The sequence below is a fragment of the Rhipicephalus sanguineus genome, chromosome 5 (genome assembly GCF_013339695.2).
Source record: "Rhipicephalus sanguineus isolate Rsan-2018 chromosome 5, BIME_Rsan_1.4, whole genome shotgun sequence".
In the NCBI taxonomy this organism is placed as follows: Eukaryota; Metazoa; Arthropoda; class Arachnida; order Ixodida; family Ixodidae; genus Rhipicephalus; species Rhipicephalus sanguineus.
Window position 1 is genome coordinate 34081825 of NC_051180.1, and position 22427 is coordinate 34104251.

At 50.4% G+C, this 22427-nt stretch overlaps 1 protein-coding gene across 3 annotated transcripts in view; it reads right to left on the minus strand.

The window, feature by feature from the left end:
* Positions 1-18976, minus strand: part of LOC119393464 (POU domain, class 2, transcription factor 3) — a 165784-nt gene extending 146808 nt beyond the window's left edge. The window contains exon 1 of one of the 3 annotated variants that reach the window (XM_037660495.2): positions 18846-18976. In XM_037660495.2, coding sequence (XP_037516423.1) covers positions 18846-18927 — 82 coding nt within the window. In that variant the 5' untranslated portion in view covers positions 18928-18976. Of the gene's footprint in view, positions 1-5831; positions 6104-7849; positions 8212-18845 lie in introns of those variants that run through there. The other 2 variants (XM_049416256.1, XM_049416255.1) reach the window with 2 other exon arrangements.
* Between the last annotated feature and the right edge of the window lie 3451 nt (positions 18977-22427).

Here is a 22427-nt window from a genome sequence, read left to right on the forward strand (position 1 = left end):
CAGGTGGACTTTCTTAACCAGCGGGCCCGTTTTCATTGTGACGCAGGTTCCTATTTGAAAATCTTTACATGTAATTTGCGCCCATAGCGGCATAGCCAACTTAACTAGACACACACCAACATAACTTTATTCTTTTCGTCCGTTCTGCTAGTGGCGTTCCTGATCACGGTGCACCTGCAGAACGCTTAACGCCCTACACAAGTTACCATACAGATAACGCTGCGTCTCCGCCGACTCTCCGTTGCCTCCAATAAGATGTGTCGTTATATGCGATTGAATGAAATCCATTATTTTAGTAAGAGTGAACGCACGTTATACAACCTCTTTTAATATTCGGCAACACCATCTGTCATTTGTTAGGAGTCCACTACAAAACCCAATGTTACAGTTTTGATTTACATGACGAACCTCTTATAACGACAGACTGTGAGTTTTATGAGGAATGAACCAGCAAATCGGCTCGCCGGTGCGCATACATCTTAACAAATTGGACTCAATCGACATCGACCGCATGCAATACTACACTTGTGTTACTGTCTCCTGAATGATCTTAGGCACACAACATAACCCGGATTATAGGATCGACATAAAGACAAAACGAACGCTTTAATTAAAGCAAAAAATGAAGACGCGAATAAGACGAAGGAAGAAGTATGCCCAGAACGCAGTAGTTACTCCGTAGTCTTAGTCTTTCTTTTTTTTTTTTTGTCGCGCTTTCCACGTGAGGATGCTAGCTCGGCCAGCAAACCATAATTTTGAAGAACGTGCTAACTGCTGTCGGAACAGACATGATCAACATGGCACTGCCGCTTACGACCAACGCCGCCAGAAGGCTGACGTTCCTGCGACCATCAGCAGAAAGAGGGAGTCATAAATGAACGATGTCAATTATGTAGTGCAAGCCACGAACAAAAGGACCGAACTCGCACACATAAGGCGGTCTTACTTCTTCAATGTTGTCGTTCGGTATGTGGTGATGCATACGGATGCCAATCTGGTGAACAAGGCAAGCTGAGACATGGAGTGAAGAGACTACATGCAAACTGAAGCGCGTAAAGTTACACACACACACACACACACACACACACACACACACACACACACACACACACACACACACACACACACACACACACACACACACACACACACACACACACACACACACACACACACACACACACACACACACACACACACACACACACACACACACAGAGAGAGAGAGAGAGAGAGAGAGAGAGAGAGAGAGAGAAAGTACGCTATTAGCCGATCCAAGTATATTCTGTGTAACAAGCGATGTCCTACAGCAGTAACGCCTTCCGCAAGACAATCACCGGAAAGAGAATTTGCAGGTACAGCTGTGAAATCAACGCTGGGTTGAATCAGAAGGCGGACATTCAAATTGGGCAGTACTTTTTTAAAAAGCTGCCACTTCCGCAGGTGTTTCTCCGTGATGCGACGAATAATCGTAGGTATTCGGCAAAATTTGCCGTAATCAAATATCTCAGCATCACATTCTGGAATAATGTATACAACGAATGACCGGTACTGTTTTATCTAGCTTCTTAGAGGCATCACATATTCGCACCCGTAGCGTGAGAGTACGCTAAAGCATTGCAGCGTACATTATGACGCTAGACAATTGTATGAACTGGAATTAGTGCACGCGAGGACGTTCAACGATCTATCTTGCCAGATGAATGTTTACCTACACGAACGTCACGTGCGAACTGGATTGGAAGTCCGCTCCATTTGAAATCGCGTCCAGGACAACATGCTCAGCAGAATGCCACGAACCAACCACGGCTAGTGAAGAAAGAGAACGGGTGTCATGGCGTTAAGCATGAATGCTGCATATCTGAGAGATTGAGAGCGCTATTATGGAAGCGCACTCTGCACGAGCAACGAGTGAAGTAAGAAGATTCTGCAGGTACTACGGCTATGTGCGCGATAAGTCGGACTAAACGTACTCTCCTCGAGAGCAATGTGACGATATGCCGAAGAAAAGCACCCAACCTCGAGCGGGACACAAACCCATGCGGGAGGGTTGGCTTTGCGGAGAAGCTGCCGGCCTCAGCGACGTCGCCAGCACCGAGACGCGGGATAGAGACGTGGCGGGGCTTCAAATACCCATTCTCGGGCACGCACGCACGCGCAAGCACGAGCGAGCGGCCGAGCGATTGAAGAGGGCCGCCCGAAAGAACCGCGCAAACACGTCGTAAGGAGTGAACGTCTTGGACACAGGACGTCCACCATGCACGAAACAACAACAACGGCAAGACAAAACATAAAAGTGTGTAAGCATTGAGGAGAATGCATCCTCCCGTGGCCACAGCCGCGGCCCGGCGGGCTGCCAGCAACGGCGGCGATTGCGTGGTAAAGCGATCGCCTTGACGTATTCCTTTGACGGCTTTCAAGGGCGAACGCATCTGCGTTATGGCCGGGGCGCGCATATCCATACAAAGCACGCGGGGAATATCACTTGGAAATGCGAAGCTCGTGCGCGCAGCCCCGAAACCGCCATCTCACTCTCTCTCGCATTCTCGCGGCTGTGTACGCGTACGTGCGCGACACGCCTGTCTGCCTGCGCCCATATTCGCGCATTTCCATAATCGTGGCAATCTTGCGATGATTCGACTTTCCCAGAATGGACAGGAGGGGGAAAAGCATGAAAAGAAAGAAAGCGGGGCTTAGAGGAATATGGGTGCTTGGAAATTCGCCTAGAAGAAATAAAGATGAGCGCTGTGTGGGGTCAGAAAGGCGAAGAGGAGATGGACGCGTGGAGCGACGCGGAACGACGCTGTCAATTGCCGGAATTTTGCGGTGGACGCGGAAATGCGCGAGACGACGAAGGATCCAGCAGGACCGTACAACTCTCGCAGCAACGGATTCGCGCGTGGACGCGCACCCGGGTCGGGATTTCGAGGGAGCCGCGGTCCAGCGCTAACGCAGCGGTTCCTCAGCGAAAAATTAATATTGATACTTGCATCCGTTAGAATACAACATGCAAACGCACGGCTGAAAGCACGAGCCTGCAGCGTTCCCGAACGCGCTTTACGGAAAACTATAATATATATATATATATATATATATATATATATATATATATATATATATATATATATATATATATATATACTATCAAAGTATCTGCTCATGTACGAGCTCTGTGAGGCAACCCCACTATAAACGTATGAAAGGCCCCGGAGGAACAATTTTCATTTACGTAGGCCAGGCTGCCCCAGCCTGCCGCACCACCACCACTATCAGCAGCACTCGAGATGTCCGTTTGTGCGACGCGCAGTAGTATATTGCGTATAGTATATATATATATATATGATACATCTTCCAGGGAATAAAACTTAAACGCGCCTTAATACCTTTTCACAGAACAATTATTCAAGAAGTGCCCACCGGGAATACAGAATATGCTGCTGTTGTACATTAGTGCAACCAGATGAGCTGCTTCTGAGAATACCTTTGATTCGAATGTTGCATTCACATAAATATATGAATACTTTCTCGACTGACGTGTACCCCTCAACTTGGATCTTTCTACGATGCACAGTCGTGCGCTATATGTGCCGGAACGCTGAAATCACCTTTTAAAGGTAATAGCGGCTAATCGCAGTTGGCATGCGTGATAGTGTTCTTCACACTAAATGCTCGAGCGGAAAGGTATATCTGGCAATTCAATGTACATACATCACATTCGTATCAGTACATTAGAAGTACTAGTTGAATAAACATGAATTCGATGTTCCAGCTCGTACTGCTCTCGATAGTACCTCGATGTTTAGAGCGGTGCGATGAAACGTGTTATGCGATGAAACGTGTTACCACAAGGATTGCTGACAACGGAAGAGCCGGCAAAATGTGCGTCTGAATGAGCTCATTTGAAACGGCCAGAACACACGAGCGCGTGCAGCTAACCGCCCTCGCAGTGAACACATGCAGGCACAGCAGCAACTCGTATGGATGAAAGGGTTCGGTCACCATTTATCGATGGGAAAATATATGGCTGCATACACAAGTTCACATGTTTCACTTGTCACACTAAAGCTTAGACCTTTACCTACAAGCTAAAGTGTCGTCAGTTGTGCAGCCGATAACACACAGTTACTATAATCGAGGCGACTAGGCCCAGAGCATGTGCGGCTCAGGGAACAAACTCATGGATATCAGGCTGATGAATTAAATAGTCAACGTCGCGCCAAATTCACCCTTGCGAACACTTGCAGAGCATAAGCCCCGAAGTGCAGCTAGTTTGTCTTAGAATTTTGAACAATCGCGACACTGCGGAACAAGCGGATACAAACGAGCCTTCAGAACATTCAACTTTTCTAAACAACATTAAACGGATGGCCGGAGCTGCTAATAAGATAGCCACTGAGCATGGTTTTCTTTCGTAAGTGGGTCTTTTCTGGTACCTGGTCACTTTCACAAATCCATCAATCTTAAGTAGCGTTTTCTCTCACAAATATAAGAAGCATCTTATGAATAGAAGTCCTGGTTCGTGAACGATGTCAGATACATCGGCCGGCCACCTCTACTGATAATATTGTTCAACGTCATAATTTGCAACATGTTAGGGACAGCTCTGGCGAAAGAATTCTTGCGAGTGCCGTTCCTCCAAACTTCCTTTAAGGGTCCTTTGCGTCTCTTGAGTGCTGACGACAGTCCCAGTTGCAGTCTTTCCCGTGAGAGATATCGTTTATTGGGGGCAAAAGAAACATAATATAGGAAACAGAAAGACGAACACAATAAGGCGAAGCACAGAACAAGTGCATCGCATTTCGCACAAGTCGACGAAAAGTTGAGGGAACGTAAACAGGAAAACGCTGTCGCTTCATCACCTAACCATCCAACGGATACAAGAGCCCCGAAGGTGTTGATACACACCTCGTCGCTCACATCCAAAGACAAAACTGTCTTCACGCAAGACATATCTGAATACGTAGTTACACGTTAGCTCGAAGCACTCGCCCCCATGTTTTTATTTCTTTTCTTTTTTTTTACTGTTCCATTCATGGAAATGTCTTCCGTGAAACCTGCCACACAGCTTCCATGCAAGGCTGTCATAGACACCCTCGCTTTTTAATGCTGAAAGTAAAGCTTAGCTCATAAAACACGCTTGCCTGTACCACCAGAGAAAGAATCAAGTCTCGGACATCCTTCCAACCGACATCTAATTGTATTCGAAACGAATCAACGAACGACAGCCGGCGACAAAACCAGTAATCGGAGCTGTGAAGGAAGGAGCTCAAACTGCACGACGGGAAAGTTGCTGCCTCTTCGCGCAAAAGTTAAATTCCGCGGCCGCCTTTTCATCGTCAAACGAATGCGAAGGATCAACATCGGCGCATGCTACAGGAGGCCGGACAATTCGGGCAACAAGGACATCTGCCATCCACGAAGTGCACTGGCGCGGTGTTGCTTGCTTACGTAACAGAAAAAAGAAAAGATGTTGCTACAGGTGAACTGTCACTTGCACGACCGAAACTCGCTGCTGACCGAAACCGGCGGCCACGTGCGAGTTACTTGGAGAACGACGCCCCAGTCTGACGATCAAAAAAGAGCGCGAAAAAAACGTGGGACAACACGAAGAAAAACCACAGGATAAGTGCATATTCTTCGCATTGTCCCACGTTTTTTCGCGCCCTTTTTTTGATCATCATGTATTACCAACTCGCCCAACAGTACATTCCCCTGAGCTCCAGTCTGCACTCGGGGACCGCCACTAGAGTGTAATAAAGCGGCGACTGCGCGTGCAGGACACATGGGCGGCCTACCGTGCGTATAGTGACAGAGGCGACGTATAACACTACCTGGCGATTCGGGGGGGCTGAGTTGGGCCACCAGTACGCTGAGGTCGAGCGGCAGCAGCGGGTCAGAGCGGCGGCACGGCGTCGTGAAGGCGCACACCTGGTGTTGTGGCTGCATGGCGCAGCGGCGGGGCCGTCCTCCGGGCAGGGCAGCTCGCGGCGGCGGCGCACCTCCATCGACCGAGTCCCGCGGCGGCACCGCTTGCACTGCTGGTCCGGGCCGCACGCACGCGGGCCCTCCCGAGCGACGACCCCGGCGGCTCCCGCGAGGCGACGCTGGCCTCCGCGCTCTACACAGCGCGCCACGCGCTACCACGCCGGCGGCCAGACGACCGCGCGCCGCGATCCGAGCCGGACGCCCCGCCGGAGGTCGTCAAAGAGCGCGTCGCGCGTGGCAGGACGGCGCTCGCGGCGTCAACCGGTATCTACGCAACTGTTGCGCGAGCAAAACGCTAGGCATGGAAACGGAGGCGGGAGAGCTAGGTGGCCTAGTTGGTATGGCATTCTTATGCAAAACTTTCAGCGCAAATAAACGACGCAGGACTAAGAAGAGAAACGCACATCACAAGCGCTCTGCTCCTACTCGCGGCGATCTCTTACTTCACGATCATGCGCGTAACACTAGAGAGGTCCAACCCTTCACCAGAATTGCGGACCGTAACTCAGGATAAAATGAATTTCCAAAAGCTACACGTTAAGTGCAGCAATAGTTTAATTAATCAAACTATGGGAAATTTATTTAACTTCGCTCGACGTACATGCGTCAAAGCGACACTATTCTGAATGACGAAACTCGACGGTATATAAACGACCTTATGTGTAGCCAAATACATCGTGACACCTCGAAAGGCTGATGTTTACGAGATATGCGCGTTGACATTATGGTAAACAGGTCATACATATAGATATTTTGTTTGTTTGGAAGGTTCCACAACAAAATCGTACGAAAATTAAAGGTGGACAAATAAAAGGTAAACGCCGTCAAAAATATATGTTTTGCTAACACCGCTGTCATGTTAATCAGTTGTAGGCGCCTACATAAAGTTCTTTCCCTAAGCGTGTTCTAGAACGTTAGCGCAGGTGCTTTTATGCAAAGCAGAACTAGAATGTGAGCGACGTTAGGTTAGGTCGCATCATGCGTTGAACTTATGTTTAAGAGGACTTCGTCAACGCTACAAGCCATTGCTCACCGAGGAAAAGTGTCGACGACAGCTATTTTTGCGACTACTGAAAAAGACAAGTCTATTCCTTCGTTCTTAATACGTCGACTTATCTTTTTCAGTAGTCGCAAAAATAGGTGTCGTCGTATTAAGAACGAAGGAATAGACAGTCGAAAACAACAAAAGCCACAGTAGTACACTTTAGATATTTCTTTTTTGCATTATTATTACGTCGTTTACTTGAAACTTTATCTTTCTGCGCAGGACGTCATGCGCTAAAATATGCAAATGAGAGAAAATAGTTTAAGAACACCTAAACCCCGTACACAGCCTATAAATACATAAAGGCTTCCTCGTTATCAAGATAATAATCTTGTTCTTGATTCTCCCGGCAAGAGAAGAGTGTTTACGCTTCTATTATTCTGCCTTAGCGTGGACGCACTGATTGACAGAACTATCAAACTAAGCGCTCACTAGAAAGTTGTGCCTACACGACGTCGAATTCAACACTAAACCGAACATGTCTTAAGCGATGAATGAAGGAAGGTTGTTCCCAATAAAAACCGAGTTCGTGGCTCTATCCTACATATACCGGCTTGTGTCTCCGAAACGGTACAACAAACACCGTGCCGAACCGCAACGTACCACAAGTTTTGAAGAACTAGCCAAAGTCTTCGATCAGCTCAGAGAGGTACCCAAAACTCGCACTCGACAACAACCAACGTCAGCGTGCACGACTTCGAAAGCTTCTTCGTCAGCTGAAGTGTCATGTGGACGCGACGCAAATCAACGGTTACGCAATGGTGAGGGTGAGAAGAAAAACGCAGGTGGAGGAGAGTAGCGTTACAAACAGCCAAGTACCTGGCCGGAAGAGCTGCAGGCGCAGCATGGGTGGTGGTGCGGCGACCCGGCGTTCCCCCGGGGGGCCCGGGACGCGTTGGCGCCGCAAGGCGCGCAGGTCCACGGGCCGCGCGTCCAGGCCGGCGTCGGCGCCCGCCGCCGTGCCCGCTTCTTCTTCGTCGCCACCGGACACAGCTCACAGCACAGTACACTCACGCCGGTCGGCAACGGGACGACGCAGCCCGCGAGGCGCGCCGCCGGCCGCGTGGCCCATCGGTTCCAACGGTCTCGGCTGCTGGCTGGCTCCCGGTGTCGAGTCGCGCCTTCCTTTCTCACGCTGCCGCTTGGCTCTGGGGGCGCGCACGAGGACTCTCGCTTCTCCCGTGGCGCGCGCGCGCTGCCGGCGGCCGGCGCTCGCATGCGCCTCGCGCTGCCCACCACGCACGCGCACAGGAAGCGCGGGCGAGGAGGTGGCCGCTGTAAGCGCATAGTGCGCACGCGCCGCGCGCCCACCACGCAAATCGCGACGCGCAAAATAGCGCACGCCGCCACGGGGAAGGGCACCCTCTTTCCATACACCTCTCCCTCCTTGACGAGGAAGGAGGGTGGGAAGACGGAGGATGGGGAGCGACCTTGTCGGAAGATGCTGGCGTCCGCCGCCGCCACCACAACGATGCGCCGCCGTATGGAGAGCGAGGTACGCCGTCGCTCGCGCCAGTATGCACGCCTCGCGGCGTTGCAGGTAAAAGAGGCGCGCCTGTGCGTAAAGCGAACTAATCCCCCGCGCGTCATTCGCCAAACGACTCCAATTTCTACAAACGGTGAAACAGCATACTAACGACGACACGATGGGCTACTCGAACAGCTTGATGTTTTTCTTCTCATAATACGAATAATGATAACATAGGCGCCACAGATCATGAAATGAATGGACCTCAATACGGGCAACCACAAGAGGAAGGAGAAAAACAGCTGCAGACTTTTTGAACGGCTGACTTCATTTTATGACAGAGCACTGAAATAAATCAGACATACGTCATCAGTTGACGTATTAACACAACAAGATTGAGTCGTTTTCAGAGCTGCCGCCTGGCAGTATCTACAACTCAATAACAAGGAATATCCCCAAAGAACTAGAAAAGTTATGACACAGGCGGTAAAACGTGCCTCCGAAAAGATGTTCAAATATGCTCTGGACTGCACTGATGCCAACGTAAACATAGCACTATATCGTGAAATTGTGCCTGGATTCCGGTAACCCTCCGAGGACGGGAAATCGCTGCATCGCACGCTCAAAGCAGCGTCGAAACGGAGACTACACAAAGCGAACAAACGAGATGCCCGGAACTGGCGGTGCTTTCCGATGCACAGATATCGGCTGAGCTGGGGTGTGGAAATACCGCCCGATCGAGGAATGGAAAAGGAGCGAACGGGGCGGGAACCAGCCATGCCTGTCGATTCAGCCGGTGCTCGCGTCTGCATACGGCTGTGCAGTCGGCGGCGCCTTTGTTCCACAAATTTGGCTCCAAGCTCGGAACGGGGGACAAAGGGCGGCTGGCACGCTCTCTCCCACGCTGGTCCCAATATAGCAGTCGGCAGGGAAAGCGGCGCTCCTCCCCATGCCCGGCTGCTCGAAAGCCACTCAGCAGCCCAGGCTGAAGCGACTGCGCTCGGAACCAACGTTCCAAGAGCATACTCGCAGACTTGGGCGCTGCCAAGAGCCGAGTCGCGCACTTCGAAGCATCGTGGAAGCAATTCTAAACAGATTAATTTTTCCTACGTTTCAAGCTATATCACTAAGGCGCGAGCGAGTCAACTGTTTCTTGACCGCGTGCGCTGTGTCATCGTCCATTCGGCCAAATGGCACACTCGGCAAGATACCAGGGGAAGTATAAGGATCCACTAAGCGGACGGTATATTTCAGCGTGCGCTGATTGGATAGAACGCTAGTACTGGCTGTGACAATTTTTGCCTGATCGCTGGTTCTCACATTCTTTCCAATGAACGCGCAGAGAAATTCACGATATAGTTAGAGGACTCTTACAGAATGCCCCTCTAGCAGTCATGACAATGGTTAATTCTTCGTCTAAAGAAGAGACAAAGCAGGCCGTTGTTAAGGAGTGTTAAGCCAGGTATCACTGAAGGGGAAAGAAAGAAAAGAGAGGGAGATAGAGACTGCCTGCGTTCAGGTCATTTCTAATGTTTAATCGACGACGGAATATTACAAAACAATGTTACTTCGTCTGAAAGAAGGCGATGACACATCGGCAATGGCGAGATGTTTGCGATGAGGAGCGGCGGTGACTACATTAGCCAGCTATTGTTGCGCGGCCGACTTCTTATTTAAACATACAACTCTCGCAATATACGACGTTGTTGACAATCTGGGATGTGTACACATCACTTCACTAATGCAAAACAATAGTTGCCGGCACAGAGTCAAAGCTCAAGATGGATGTGTAAAGTAACATCATAGACAATAAAACCCCACGCAATCCTGAAGAAAGTCAAAGATAGCCACATTGCAATATGATTGTCATTACGCGTATAACACGTTTTCTTCGTGACATTCTGTTAGTGCACGTTTTCTTGAAAATCGGAGGCGGGAGAAGCATGGGACGGTAGAGGCTGATGTTTTGTCAAAAATCAAAAACATCGTCTCAATTTACTGCAACAGTAGTCAGAATAAGTTTTTTTCCCCCCTTACTGATACAGGTGATCGCGTGCTCTTTTGATCCAGGAAGCTAGACAACGCTCGTCGTTTGGCTAAAAAGCTACAGAAACACAATGGAGCATAATTTCCTACGAGGCCGTGGAAGGAATCCACCCATACACTCGTTGTCATTATTTTTATCTTTTCTTTAGCCGCGTGCTCAACCTCGCAGCAAGGCAACGAAAACGCAGAGATGGCCTTTCATGCAGCCCGACCGAATCACGGGCGGCGAAGCACGGTTTCAATTTCATTCGCACATACAACGGCAAAGTTCACGGCACATGTCAGTGGCGCGACGGTTAAATATATATATATATATATATATATATATATATATATATATATATATATATATATATATATATATATATATATATATATATATATATGTAAGCGTCCGCGCGAGCGTGGACACAATGAGGTTAAACAGCGAGGCCTAAACCGAACGAACGCACGAACGACACGTGGCGCGCGAGCCTCGGACTCGGACGAACAGCAAGCAAACACCGACGACGACACAAAGCTGCGTAGCGGCGAAGCGATATCGGCCCGAGAACTGAATAGGGCACTCGAGGAGGTTTCAATTCGAGACGAGCACCAACGTCGAAAGGCGAACAAAAGGCACGAACGCGCACGCGGAATGGAGTCTTTTTTGCTGAGTGAGGCAGACGGGGGCATGCGTATATACCTGTATGTAACAAGATACCCGAAGTGTACATGCTCGTGCGTTCTTGTGCGCGTCCGTGGGCGCGTGTGGGTGCGCATCAGTGTCTAGGGGACACGTCTATCGGTATACCAGACGTAGATGCACGTGCCTCGTGATGGCCCCAGATAGGGAGTAGCGACATCAAAGCGGGAAATGACGGACAACACTTGTTCCCAATTCCCAGCCGAACACCAACGAAACCGCAAGTGGGCAGCGAAACTTATTCAGGGATACACAATGAACGCGCGAGGAAGGCATTCTTTCTGTCTGAAGATAACTAATGATTGTACAAGTTCTGTCTATTTCGTTCACGAGCACACACATACATTTATAGAAGGGCGCAACATACGAAGGGAGTCACCAAATCATCGCTCCGGTATATGGCTAACTCGCTTTCACGAACCGGTTAAAGGAATGTTCGTTAACTTTCCTGGGAGGAATACAGTGCGCATCTATATAGACAACCCAAGCTCCCATTTTTGCGTTGCGTTGAAGTCGGATTCTGTTCCTTCCATTCTTAGCTCTGCCTCAAATGTGCATTAAGACGAATGGGAAAAAGTGCGCGTAACAAAGGTCATGCGAGGAAGCGCGTTGACAGAGAACCCTTAGGGAAAGAATCTTGTGCTGTTGAACAAACAACGTAGAAAACGCACAGAAAAACATTCAGACAACTTCGACAGCCTCGTTAAGACAACTTCGTTAAACTCGTGCTCGAACCCCGCAATACTAAACAACTGAAGTAAGTGTTAGCTCCTTCTGTCCCGATCATGTAAATCGGGAGCACCTATATGGAAAACGATTTCCAATAGAACTACTTCATATCAACAGCACATAGCTGCGTTCAGCGCCTTCGGCGAAGAACATGACAAAGGCGCACGGCTGCTGCTGCTGCTGCTGCTGCTGCTGCTGCTGCCACGGAATACGCACACGTGCATGCACAGGCACAGCGCCGAACAAATTCAGAGCCAGGAGCAATGGCCGACCGCACACGGGTACACACTGCCGCCAGCCGCCAAAGTAATCCGGTTGTTTTTGCCCCTACGAGGTATAGGCTGGGCGAGTAAGCGGCCACGTTTGGCTGACACATTTCGCCGATGGCCGTAAACACGTATACGTGCATGGCCGGTCGCGCGACCTGAGATCACCAAGGAGCAAAGAGAGGAAAACGCACCGAAGGAAGCGGGGACCCATAAACAACCACGGAAAAGAAGAGAGACCGAAGGAGGAGAGGAAAGCGAGCGAGCGAGCGAGCCGAATGCCTCGCACGGTGAGAGGAACGCGAGGGCGCAAAGGAGAGCGGCTCCACTCCCTGGCTCCCCGATTCAGACTCGGGTCGAGGAGAGTGAGCGAAAGAGGGGATTACGGAGGCGGAGATAATCCGCTGCGATTAATTATCGCGGAATTAGCAGGTTTTCGCGCAGGAGATGCGGGAGGTAAGAAGGGACGTCGCCGCGGCAACTAAACCGTTTATCGCGGCAACAGCCACGCAACGCTGCCTCCGCTGCAGGTCACAGCCAAGGGGTCAGTGGCAGAAGCGACCGATCACGGGAGCCCCCGCTCAAACCCTTCTGCTTCTGGCGGCTACTGGTTCACGAGAGCGAGGGCTCCTGGCGTCAAGAGGCGAGAGAAAGGCGCACGCGCCAAGAGTTTCTCCGAAACCCGCTCAGCCCACGCTGGATCTTTAGGCACACGCACGCGCCCAGCACAGAATAATAAAAACGAATGCCTGGTGTGAGACATGCGAAAAACACGCTTGGTCCTGGCGAGGATCGACTGTCCGCAGCCACAACGTCTTGCTGCTCTCCGGCCTAGGACAACTTGGCGATGTGTGTAACTTGCGGATGTACGTATGTAAACATTTGGCGGATGTAGTCCACTAAAGGTGACTGCATCGGTAACAGCTAAGACTCAATTGAGCTCTTGATATTGCGATACTTGAAAGAATAAAATGTGCGACATTTAGTCCTTTCACATGCTCAGTCGCTAAACGTAGCCGTCACAGCGCAAAATAAAACCAACACAAATGCGGAACACAGTACACGCCGGACATTACCGGACACCACGATCGCTAACACTGACGCCCGTGGTGTCCAGTAATGTCCAGTACATACTGTGTTCCGTAATTGTGTTAGTTTTATTTTGCTTTGTGACGGCTTCATTATGAGTTGAGTTGTGAAGAATTTTAATGAGTGGGCCTGTGAAATAAGTAAATGAGGATGAATGATTTAGAGAGGTACACATTACCGGACACCACCAGCGCTACACTGGTGCCCGTGGCGTGCGGTAATGTGTTCCTCAATTCTGTATGTCTTATTTTTACACTATGATGGCTTCATTGGGTATTAGCCGGGGAACAAGTTGCCTCGAACTTAACTCATATCTTTCCCGTGGAGGAATACACGAAGGTCGGATGATGAAGGCAAGCACGAGGCGCATAGAAATAAATACACGTAACAACAAGGAACTTTCGTCATCTTTCGCCAACTACAGCTCAACTCTCATTCACATAGCAAAACACACGGGGCCAGCGCTGATTCATAGCATCACACATTATGGAATGATTACATACCAGCACGCATACCGAATATATACGCGACCTGAGGCACACAAGTCACACGAACTGGATCCCAAAGCCTAATGGAGTCAGGGATCCTAGGAAGCGCGTCACTCACCAAAGGTGCGCCAACTCGATTCTTTTATTTGACGGCGCTATAACAAGTACCCGCTTTAAGAACGCCGCATATTGCGACAGAAACAGCGAAGGTGCGTGAGAAACGGGTGTACAAGAGCGTCAACGCGTAGCTCTCATCACGGTGAAGAGGTGCCTGAAAGCACAGCTGCTTCCCCTTGATGCAGACAGAGCTTCCTGCCTTTGGGTGATGTCCAATAAAAGCGCTCGCGCGGGCCTTTTCATTCGCATGCGGCCGCCAATTGGGGGGGCACGGGCACCTTGAAGCGAAGACCGGCCTCGTCGGCAGACCGAAATCTCCATCACATCGCCATGAAAAACGAGGGAACACCGATGTGGCAGACATTTTAGGGGGGGAAAAAGAAAGAATATTTAGAAGAAATTTATGGATGATTACGATCAATTTGCATCAGAAGCCGACAGCCAAGCTATTATATTTGGGTTATACTTAGGGCTCCATGTTTTCGGATAAATCCACAAACATCCGATAAATGCTCGCCGGTAAAATTTTTGACACTTTGGATTAGAGCACTGCACGGGCCCCCTTTATGAAGCCCGAGCCCAGCCCGGGCCCGTGGTCCCAAGCGCAGGCCCGGCCCGGGCCCGGGCGTACATGACCGAACCCAGCCCGAGCCCGGCGCGGGCCCGTGGTTCCAAGCCCTGGCCCGGCCCGGGCCCGGGCTTACTTGCCCGTACCCAGCCCGAGCCCGGCCCGGGCCCGTCGTTGCAAGCCCGGGCCCGGCCCGGGCCCGGGCGTTCATTACTAATCTAATCCAGGGCGCGCTTGTTCATGACCAGGCCCGATCCGAGCCGCTAGAGCATATTAGTTGTTGATGATTATCATTAATGATGCCGTGCGCTTTGTAGCAGGCGATCGGACGGAAAATCCAGTGTGTACACAGGCGTCCACTGTTAAAGGGAACATCGGAGCGTGTGGCTGCAGCTCGGCGCCACCGCCGGCAAGCGGCTGCAACGAGTTTCGCGCAGACGCAGTGAGCACCGTGCCCGGTGCTCTTTCGTCGCGTCAACGGTTCGCTTCGCGACGATTCGCAGCACGGAAGCAGATGGCAGCAGACGATGAAAGAGCACGACTTACGGCGCGCACTGCGCCTGCGCGAAACTCGTTGCAGCCGCTTGCCGGCAGTGGCGCCGAGCTGCTGCCACACGGTCCGACGTTCCCTTTAACAATGGACGCCTGTGTACATGCATCGAAATGTTGCCCGCGGTGGTAGCTCAGCGGTTAAGCTGTTTCGCTTTTAAGTCCTAGGACGCAGGTGCGATTCCTGCGGCCACGGCGGCCGCAATTTGATGGGGGCGAAATGCAAGAACCCTGTGTATACACTTATCTTTAGGTGCACGTTAGAGAACTCGAGGTGGTCGAAATTGATCCGGTGCCACTACTGCGTGCCTGGTAATCATATCGAGGTTTTAGCACATAATACCAAGGAATATAAATGAAATGTACCGTATATGTCAACCTCGAATAAAAAGACCGATATATATATATATATATATATATATATACGTGATCTTTCGTGTTTATAAGGAAACCCACCACAATATACTTGTTACTTTGACAAAGTCTGGTACAGCAGGCGAAACGTTAGTGAAAATATACAGTGCCAATCTATATCTATACTGGTGAAACAAAAATAGCACTTCAACTGTTTTTCTATTTTTATTGCTAAGCTTTACTAAGAGCCAGCTCTTTGCACGTGTCACTTCAGCTTGGTACAGTATACCTTAGACCATGCAATGCATAACGTTCCCGTGTGCTCGGAGGCCCGACTTACGCCTTTTAATGAGCGGGTCCGAGTCCGGCCCGGCCTGCAGCCTCAAGCCCGGGCCCGGCTCAGGCCCGCGGCTTCAAGCCCGGGCCCGGCCCAGGCCCGCGGCTTCGAGCCCGGGCCCGGATCGGGCCCGCACTTTCAAGCCCGAGCCCAGCACGGGCCCGCCAGAAACCGCTTCGGACGGCCCGGCCCGGCCGGGCCCGGGCTTTCGGGCCGGCCCGGGCCCGTGCAGTGCTCTACTTTGGATTTATCCAATAACCTCCGATTTTAAGGGTCGGTGTGACTCTGTTCCGTTCTTTATCGAAAGGCCATGTTCTAAGCGGTCATTGATACATCAGCCGGTATGGCCGATATAAGCTTTACCTCTCGTAAACAATATCGCCGCTCCCATCGCACATTTAGCAAAGGGCTTGTCGAGCACTGAGCGAGAGACGTCAACGTATGTAGGGCCACCGGTATAGCGCGAGACAACATCTTCATATACGGTCCCCTGGCAGCACTGAGGCGCGCCAGACGACATCGAATACACGGACCTTGTAAAGTATGCTTGCGTCTATTACAACAAGCTTCAAGGCTGTGATACGCACAAACGTAGGCGTGTTGTATTCAAGTATTCGCACTTGTATGTACATGTGTTCGTGCATTCAAACCTTCCGGGAACTAAAAAACACTTCGTGTGCCCTGATGTTTTCGTGTTCAGATATCATTTCATCTAAGATATTGGAGCATTAAGAATAATGCAAAATTAAACTCCGAATTTCGGAGAATTGAGGATTTACAAAAAATAAACTCCGATAAACGCCGAATTTCGGGCATAATAATAAACACCGGAAAACACCCTCCGTAGTAGAGGGCTCCGGAAATGTCTACCACCTGGGGTTCTTTAACCTGCAACTAAATTTAAGTACACGGCCCTAAGCCATTCTCGCCCCCATCGAAGATGCGGCCGACACACACACAGGCACAGCCCCCCCCCCCCCCCCCCCACACACACACGCACGTACTTCAAGGATGTGTCCGTTCGTGACATATATTGTGTGCGCGCAAATTAGCAACAAACCATCACTTCAAAATATTCTTCCTATGTCTCTCCGCATTAGAAACTGCTAAAATGGTCGACTTCCGCTTCTCTACCGTCAATACCTCCAAACATTTACAACACGAAGGACAAATTTGCTTTCTCTCTGCCATATTGGAAATAACGAATAAAAGAAGCGCTGTCTAAGTGTGACAAAATTATAAAGACAGAGCCCCTACGTATATGCAAAACGTCTCCAAGAGACAAAAACTAGAGATGAGAAGATACTTGAGATGAGAAAAGATGTTTTAAGGCGCCATTTCTAGGCGTAAAGCTTAACTCGACTCGTAATACTGTGCTGCACAGTAAACAACGTTCCAGCGCAATATTAAGCCGCGTGCCAGCGTTTCAACTTGTAGTGGGAGAGTGGCATATGCGTACATGAATAAAGACCTGTAAAAAAAAAAAAGAACACCGAACAGTACATGTAAAAGATAAGGAGGAGGACAGGCACCCCCGCAGAATCACCTAGCAAAGGCAGTGAAAAGCGAATATGCGAATCGTGATAGGCGTCAGTCAATAAAGGGAAGCCGCTTCGAACCTCATTCATAGAAGGTTCGCACCGCATGCTGCGAGCGCACTTGGCGCGCGCTTCCTCGAGATGAACCAATCCTCCCTCCTCCCGCTGCTCGACGTCTTTACGCGAAGAACACAAGCACGTGAGAGTTTACACGCAAACGGGAGGGTGGTGGCAGAGAACGCGCGGGCAGGCTGTTGACAGACAAACGCTGCACAGGCGTCCCAAAGGGAACAAAAGAAAAGGAATGAACTGGAATGGCGAGAGAGAGGGAGGTTGGGCGAGGATATACCCATGCGGGGGAGAAGCGCACCGGTGCACCGGGGGAATTTTCCGGTGCTCGGCGCGCGCGGACGCCGATTCATATGCAAATGCGGGCGCGCCAGGGGTGCTCCATCGAGCTGGCGCGCGGGGCGGTGCCTTTGAGAATATTTGCTCGCGCGCTGGAGAACATCTCGACACCACTGTCTGATATGCAAATGAGGGCGGGAGCGCGCACGCGCTCCTGACGCTGCCGCGGCAACGCCGGCGGCGCTGAAGCGCGAGGGAGAGGAGGGAGGGGGGGCACCACACGTGGACGCAGCGCGCACCGCCTCCTCGGAGGAGAGACTCACCCACCACTACGGCGCAGCGCGCGCGAGCGAGCGAGCGCTGTCGTCACGGGCGCGCGTGACGAGAAACACACAGGCGAAGCTCGCGGCAGTTTTCGGAAAAGTACGCTGACGTAGATCGTGAGCTTCGGGATCCGCGCTTTCTTTGTCGGCACGCTGTGCTTACAAGATCGACGCTAAGCATAGCGGCTTCGAATCGGGGGAAATAACAAAAGGATATAGCAGTCAAAGAAGCCAGCAGCAATTTGAATCAGAATCACGGTGACTGCATGTATAGTGAGCTGCGCAGCCTTTAAACTTTTGCAGCAGTCGACGACAAATACTGACGGACAACCACGTCGCGAAAACACGTAAGACTGGGCAGATTGGTGTCGACTGTGCCAAAATTGTAACGACACCGAGGAATCACGAATCCAATAAGGTCGCCATTACTGTTTATTTCCGTTCTTCTTCTTTTTCGCTCTCTAAGAACTGTACCCTTGCGTCTTCTTTTCCACCTTCTTCCTTACAAGGTTCGTATTCAAAGCAGCGCAAAGTACGGAAGCACAAGAAAAGATCACAAAGCAAGGCGCTGTGCAGCGCCTTGTCCTGTGGTCTTCTTTGTCTTGTCCTTTGCGCTGTGGTCTTCTTCCGTCCTTTGTGCTGCTTTATATATGAAACACATCGCAGTGGCGCGCACGAAGCAAAGTCTTGGATACCTCGAAAGCGGGATGAAGTCAAGTTAACTAACCCTCTTTTTCCTTCATTCCCTCTTTCACTCTCTCCCGTTCGAACAACAATGATGATCAAATGATGCAGTGGACTTCCCGAGAAAATATACAATCAAGGACCGAAGTTTTTCGTTTCGCAAGAAATCGCCGCACGCAGCAGGATAAACACAGAGCGCGAGACGCCTGTTATTCCGGCTATTTACCTTTGTTGAACCTCCGCTCGGCAAAGTCATCGTTGACAGCAACACTCAAGCGACGGCTGCCGCCCATGCTCTTTAACGTCATTTCACGGCACTTTCTGTCCTAGCGCGCAGGCGCAACAGCCTGGGACGCTTACCTGCACGAGAAAAAAAAATGCAAAGAAATCATTCAGTGAAGTCGAACGACAAGAACGAGCGTTCCGAATGATGTCGGAACAGGCCTTACAGCACAAGCGAGTCTTTATGCAAACGCACTAAAAACAAAGGCGGGAAAGATCATCTTAAGCAAACACTTGAGCCATTCTGTCATCCGAGCGAACGCGATGGAAGCTCCCAATATGCAGCTGCACGCACATGTGTATGGACACGTGACATATGGAGCAGATAAAAGTAGCGATGAGGCGAGTGTTCAGATGTTTATACTTGCAAGCTGCGGCAGATGCCAAAGGTGACGGCGCGGCAGAAATGCAAAGTACAAAAGACATAGCGAGCATTTGTATTTGATGATATATTTATGTCCCCAAGAGCATCGCCGGCTTTCTCGCTACTTGCTGACGCTGCGCGAATGCCGGAAATCAAGCGAACAGAAACGATAGACTTCTGCGTAGTCAATCGCCTTGCCAGATGAATAATTCGTGCCATCAAATCCTAGAAAGGACACTGCCGTCCCAAACATTGGTGACACAGCGCGTTCACTAAACGCGTTAACTCGTGACAAGTTAATTAACTTAACTAGTGATGCCATTGACGCCTCGCTGCAAACAGAGGAAAATAATGACACGCAAGGCAAGAAGAAAGAATTCGAAGAAAGGACGAGATAGAAAAATGAAGAATCCAGCTGCTACCGCTACAGGTGTTCGACCCAATCGCTCAAAGAAGTGCACCTCCCGAACAAGCAAAAGAATAGGTTTTCTTACTTCCCGAGGGCGCCGGAGTGGGGGTGGTTAACGCTGTTTCACATGCTGCGTTTGCAGCCGAAGAAATCGCTCCGTTCGCTCCCTTCGCAAGCGCCACTAATGACGGTTTCGTTTCGCATGGGCTGCGAACGCTCTGTGATTTTCGCCTAGCGACTGGCGCGGCGAGCAAGGTTGCTTGCTGCTGCTCCTTGTGCCAGCCAGTGCATATTTTACCAAACGTAATGTAAAAAAAATTGGCCGCGTATCTGCGTGCTTCGCTGCAAATGTCGTGTAAAGACGATAGAAGAGGCGCTGTGTGAGATATGGACGCCATCTGGCAATACGTCGGGAAACATGAGTGCTGTGTTGCGTGCTGGTAGTCCCGGCGCAGCAGCAGGCGAAGACCGGCGGTGACCAACGCGACCGGCGGGGACGCCAGCCAGCCCGAAACCGCGGTTTGACGCGAAGCGCTGAAGCAGAGAAACGTCCGCACTCAACGAGTACTCTCCACACACTCTTTTATTTACACGTCGCCTGAGTAAAACAGGAACGCCAGAGCGGCGCCCACAACCGGCAGCCTGAAGGCCGCCCACAACGCTGCTTTTTCATTTTTTAAATATTTTTTTTCACCTTCTTGGCCTTCTCAAAACTAAAGTTTTTCAACACCAACCCATGGCATTCGTACAGTGCAATACAGAACCGAAATCGAAACACAACAATGAGCTCGTGCGAAGGGCACGGAGGAAGGCAAATTTCAGCGCAGTCGCATTTTCAGCTTTGTTGAAACAGCGCTCACTAGACGACGACGAAGTAAAAGAAGGCACAGGACAGGCAGCGCCTGCCCTGTGCCTTCTTTTACTTCGTCGTCGTCGTCTAGTGAGCGCTGTTTCAACAAAGATGAACGCATACCAACTCGCTCAAGCTTCCATTCTTATGCATTTTCAGCGCAGCTTAAGAAACTAGGGTCCTTAAAATTACGTATGTATGCATTTTCTATTAAAGGAACACGCCACCTAATACTTACCTAGTGATGTTGCACCTCAGATATGCATGATATTTACTTTTTGATCGACAACATTCACAAGTATGAACAGCCGTACCAGTTCAAGACGGCTGGCCCTTGGGCAAGTGGTTCAACTTTGGCCGAGTGGCTGAATCGAGGGACGTGCCGACAAACAGAAAGACAGAAAGACAGACCAAAATTTCTGCGTTTAAGTTCCCCAAGAAAGACTATCGTCTTTAAAATGTGTGCCTTGAGACGTTGTTAAGTTTTCATGAACCATACTTCATGTATGTTCGTGCGTGTGTTTGTATGTGTGCCTGTGTATGCACAGAATCAAAATTTAAATATTCTGGGAGGAAGAAGAGGGGGGAGGTGTTTCTGTTTTTCTTCCCTTTATTTCTCTCTTTCTTTCCATGCTATGCTTTACGATCGCCCCGCCTCCTCACTCTCACTTTCCTTTCCTTTCCCACCCCCTTGCTATGCTGTACTATACAAGGCTATGCTATACTATGCTCGCGTGCCTGGACAGCTGAATGGATACGACGGCCGCCTTCGGAGAATCCCTCTATTTCGTTCGACCGTACCAATTCTACCTAGGGAGATTCTCGCTCACCAGCGCTTCACGCTACAAAAAATGTGGTACGCCTCACAGATCCCTCACTGGGGAAGAGGCCGCTGACCTTCGAAAAATTCAGACGGACGTATTCCCGCATCTACTTAAATTACACGCGATACATCCAACGCTTTACCCGACCGTGTGTCCATGGTGCGGCAGCAGACCGACTCTATACCACATCTCGTGGGGATGCGATCACAAGCCAAGTGATTTAGCTAATTTTCTCGGCAAACCTCAAATACCTAGTACGGTGCAGTGGAAGGCACAACTCGCCAGCTCGGACCCGGGAGTGCAGTTAGCGCTCCTGGATCACGTCCGGCGGGCAGCTAAGGCCAGTGGAGCCCTGGACGTAGGGCCCCAGCCATAGAAGCTCCAAGATCCCCCTTTCCCCTTTCCCTTGAATAAAGTTTCACTCTATCTTCGGATTCGGTACGCTGGTTCGAATCCAACCTGGACAAGAAATGTTTTTCACCAGGAATTTCTCTCTATTTCTTTCTATCTCTTTCTCTCTGTATACTCGTTCTGTCACCCATCAGAGTTATTACGTCCCAAGCCGGGCAAATCGGCGAACGCGTTCCAGGAGCGAAGCGGAAGATGAAGAGGAGGACGAAGACAGCGCGTGCCGCGGTTCATGACGATGACAGCTTTCCGTTCGCTCTGCGCGGACTAACGGTCGGCTTAAAACGCTCCGCTGTTAAAAGAGTTCGCGATTGGCAACCAGCCCTTGGAGTATGCGCAAGAATATGTATGCTTAAAGGACCCCTCACCAGGTTTGGCAATTTTCAGCTGACGAGCTCAATGCATACACTGGGCGTTCACGATCACGTCTGCCAAAATTTGCCACGCTACGCGCCGAGAAAATGGGTCAAATTTCAAGCTGAACGCTGCTTGCCCTTCTCGTTGCCGCGCGCCCAGAGAATGAGGGGATGACGCACACGATGGAATGATCCTACGTAGATGGTAGTGCTAGTAGTGCTGTGACATCGGTCCTCTACGTAGACGACTCTGCTCTGACGTCGCCAACAGTAGCACGTGACACTGCGATAATTAATTGACAATACGTGTAGTTT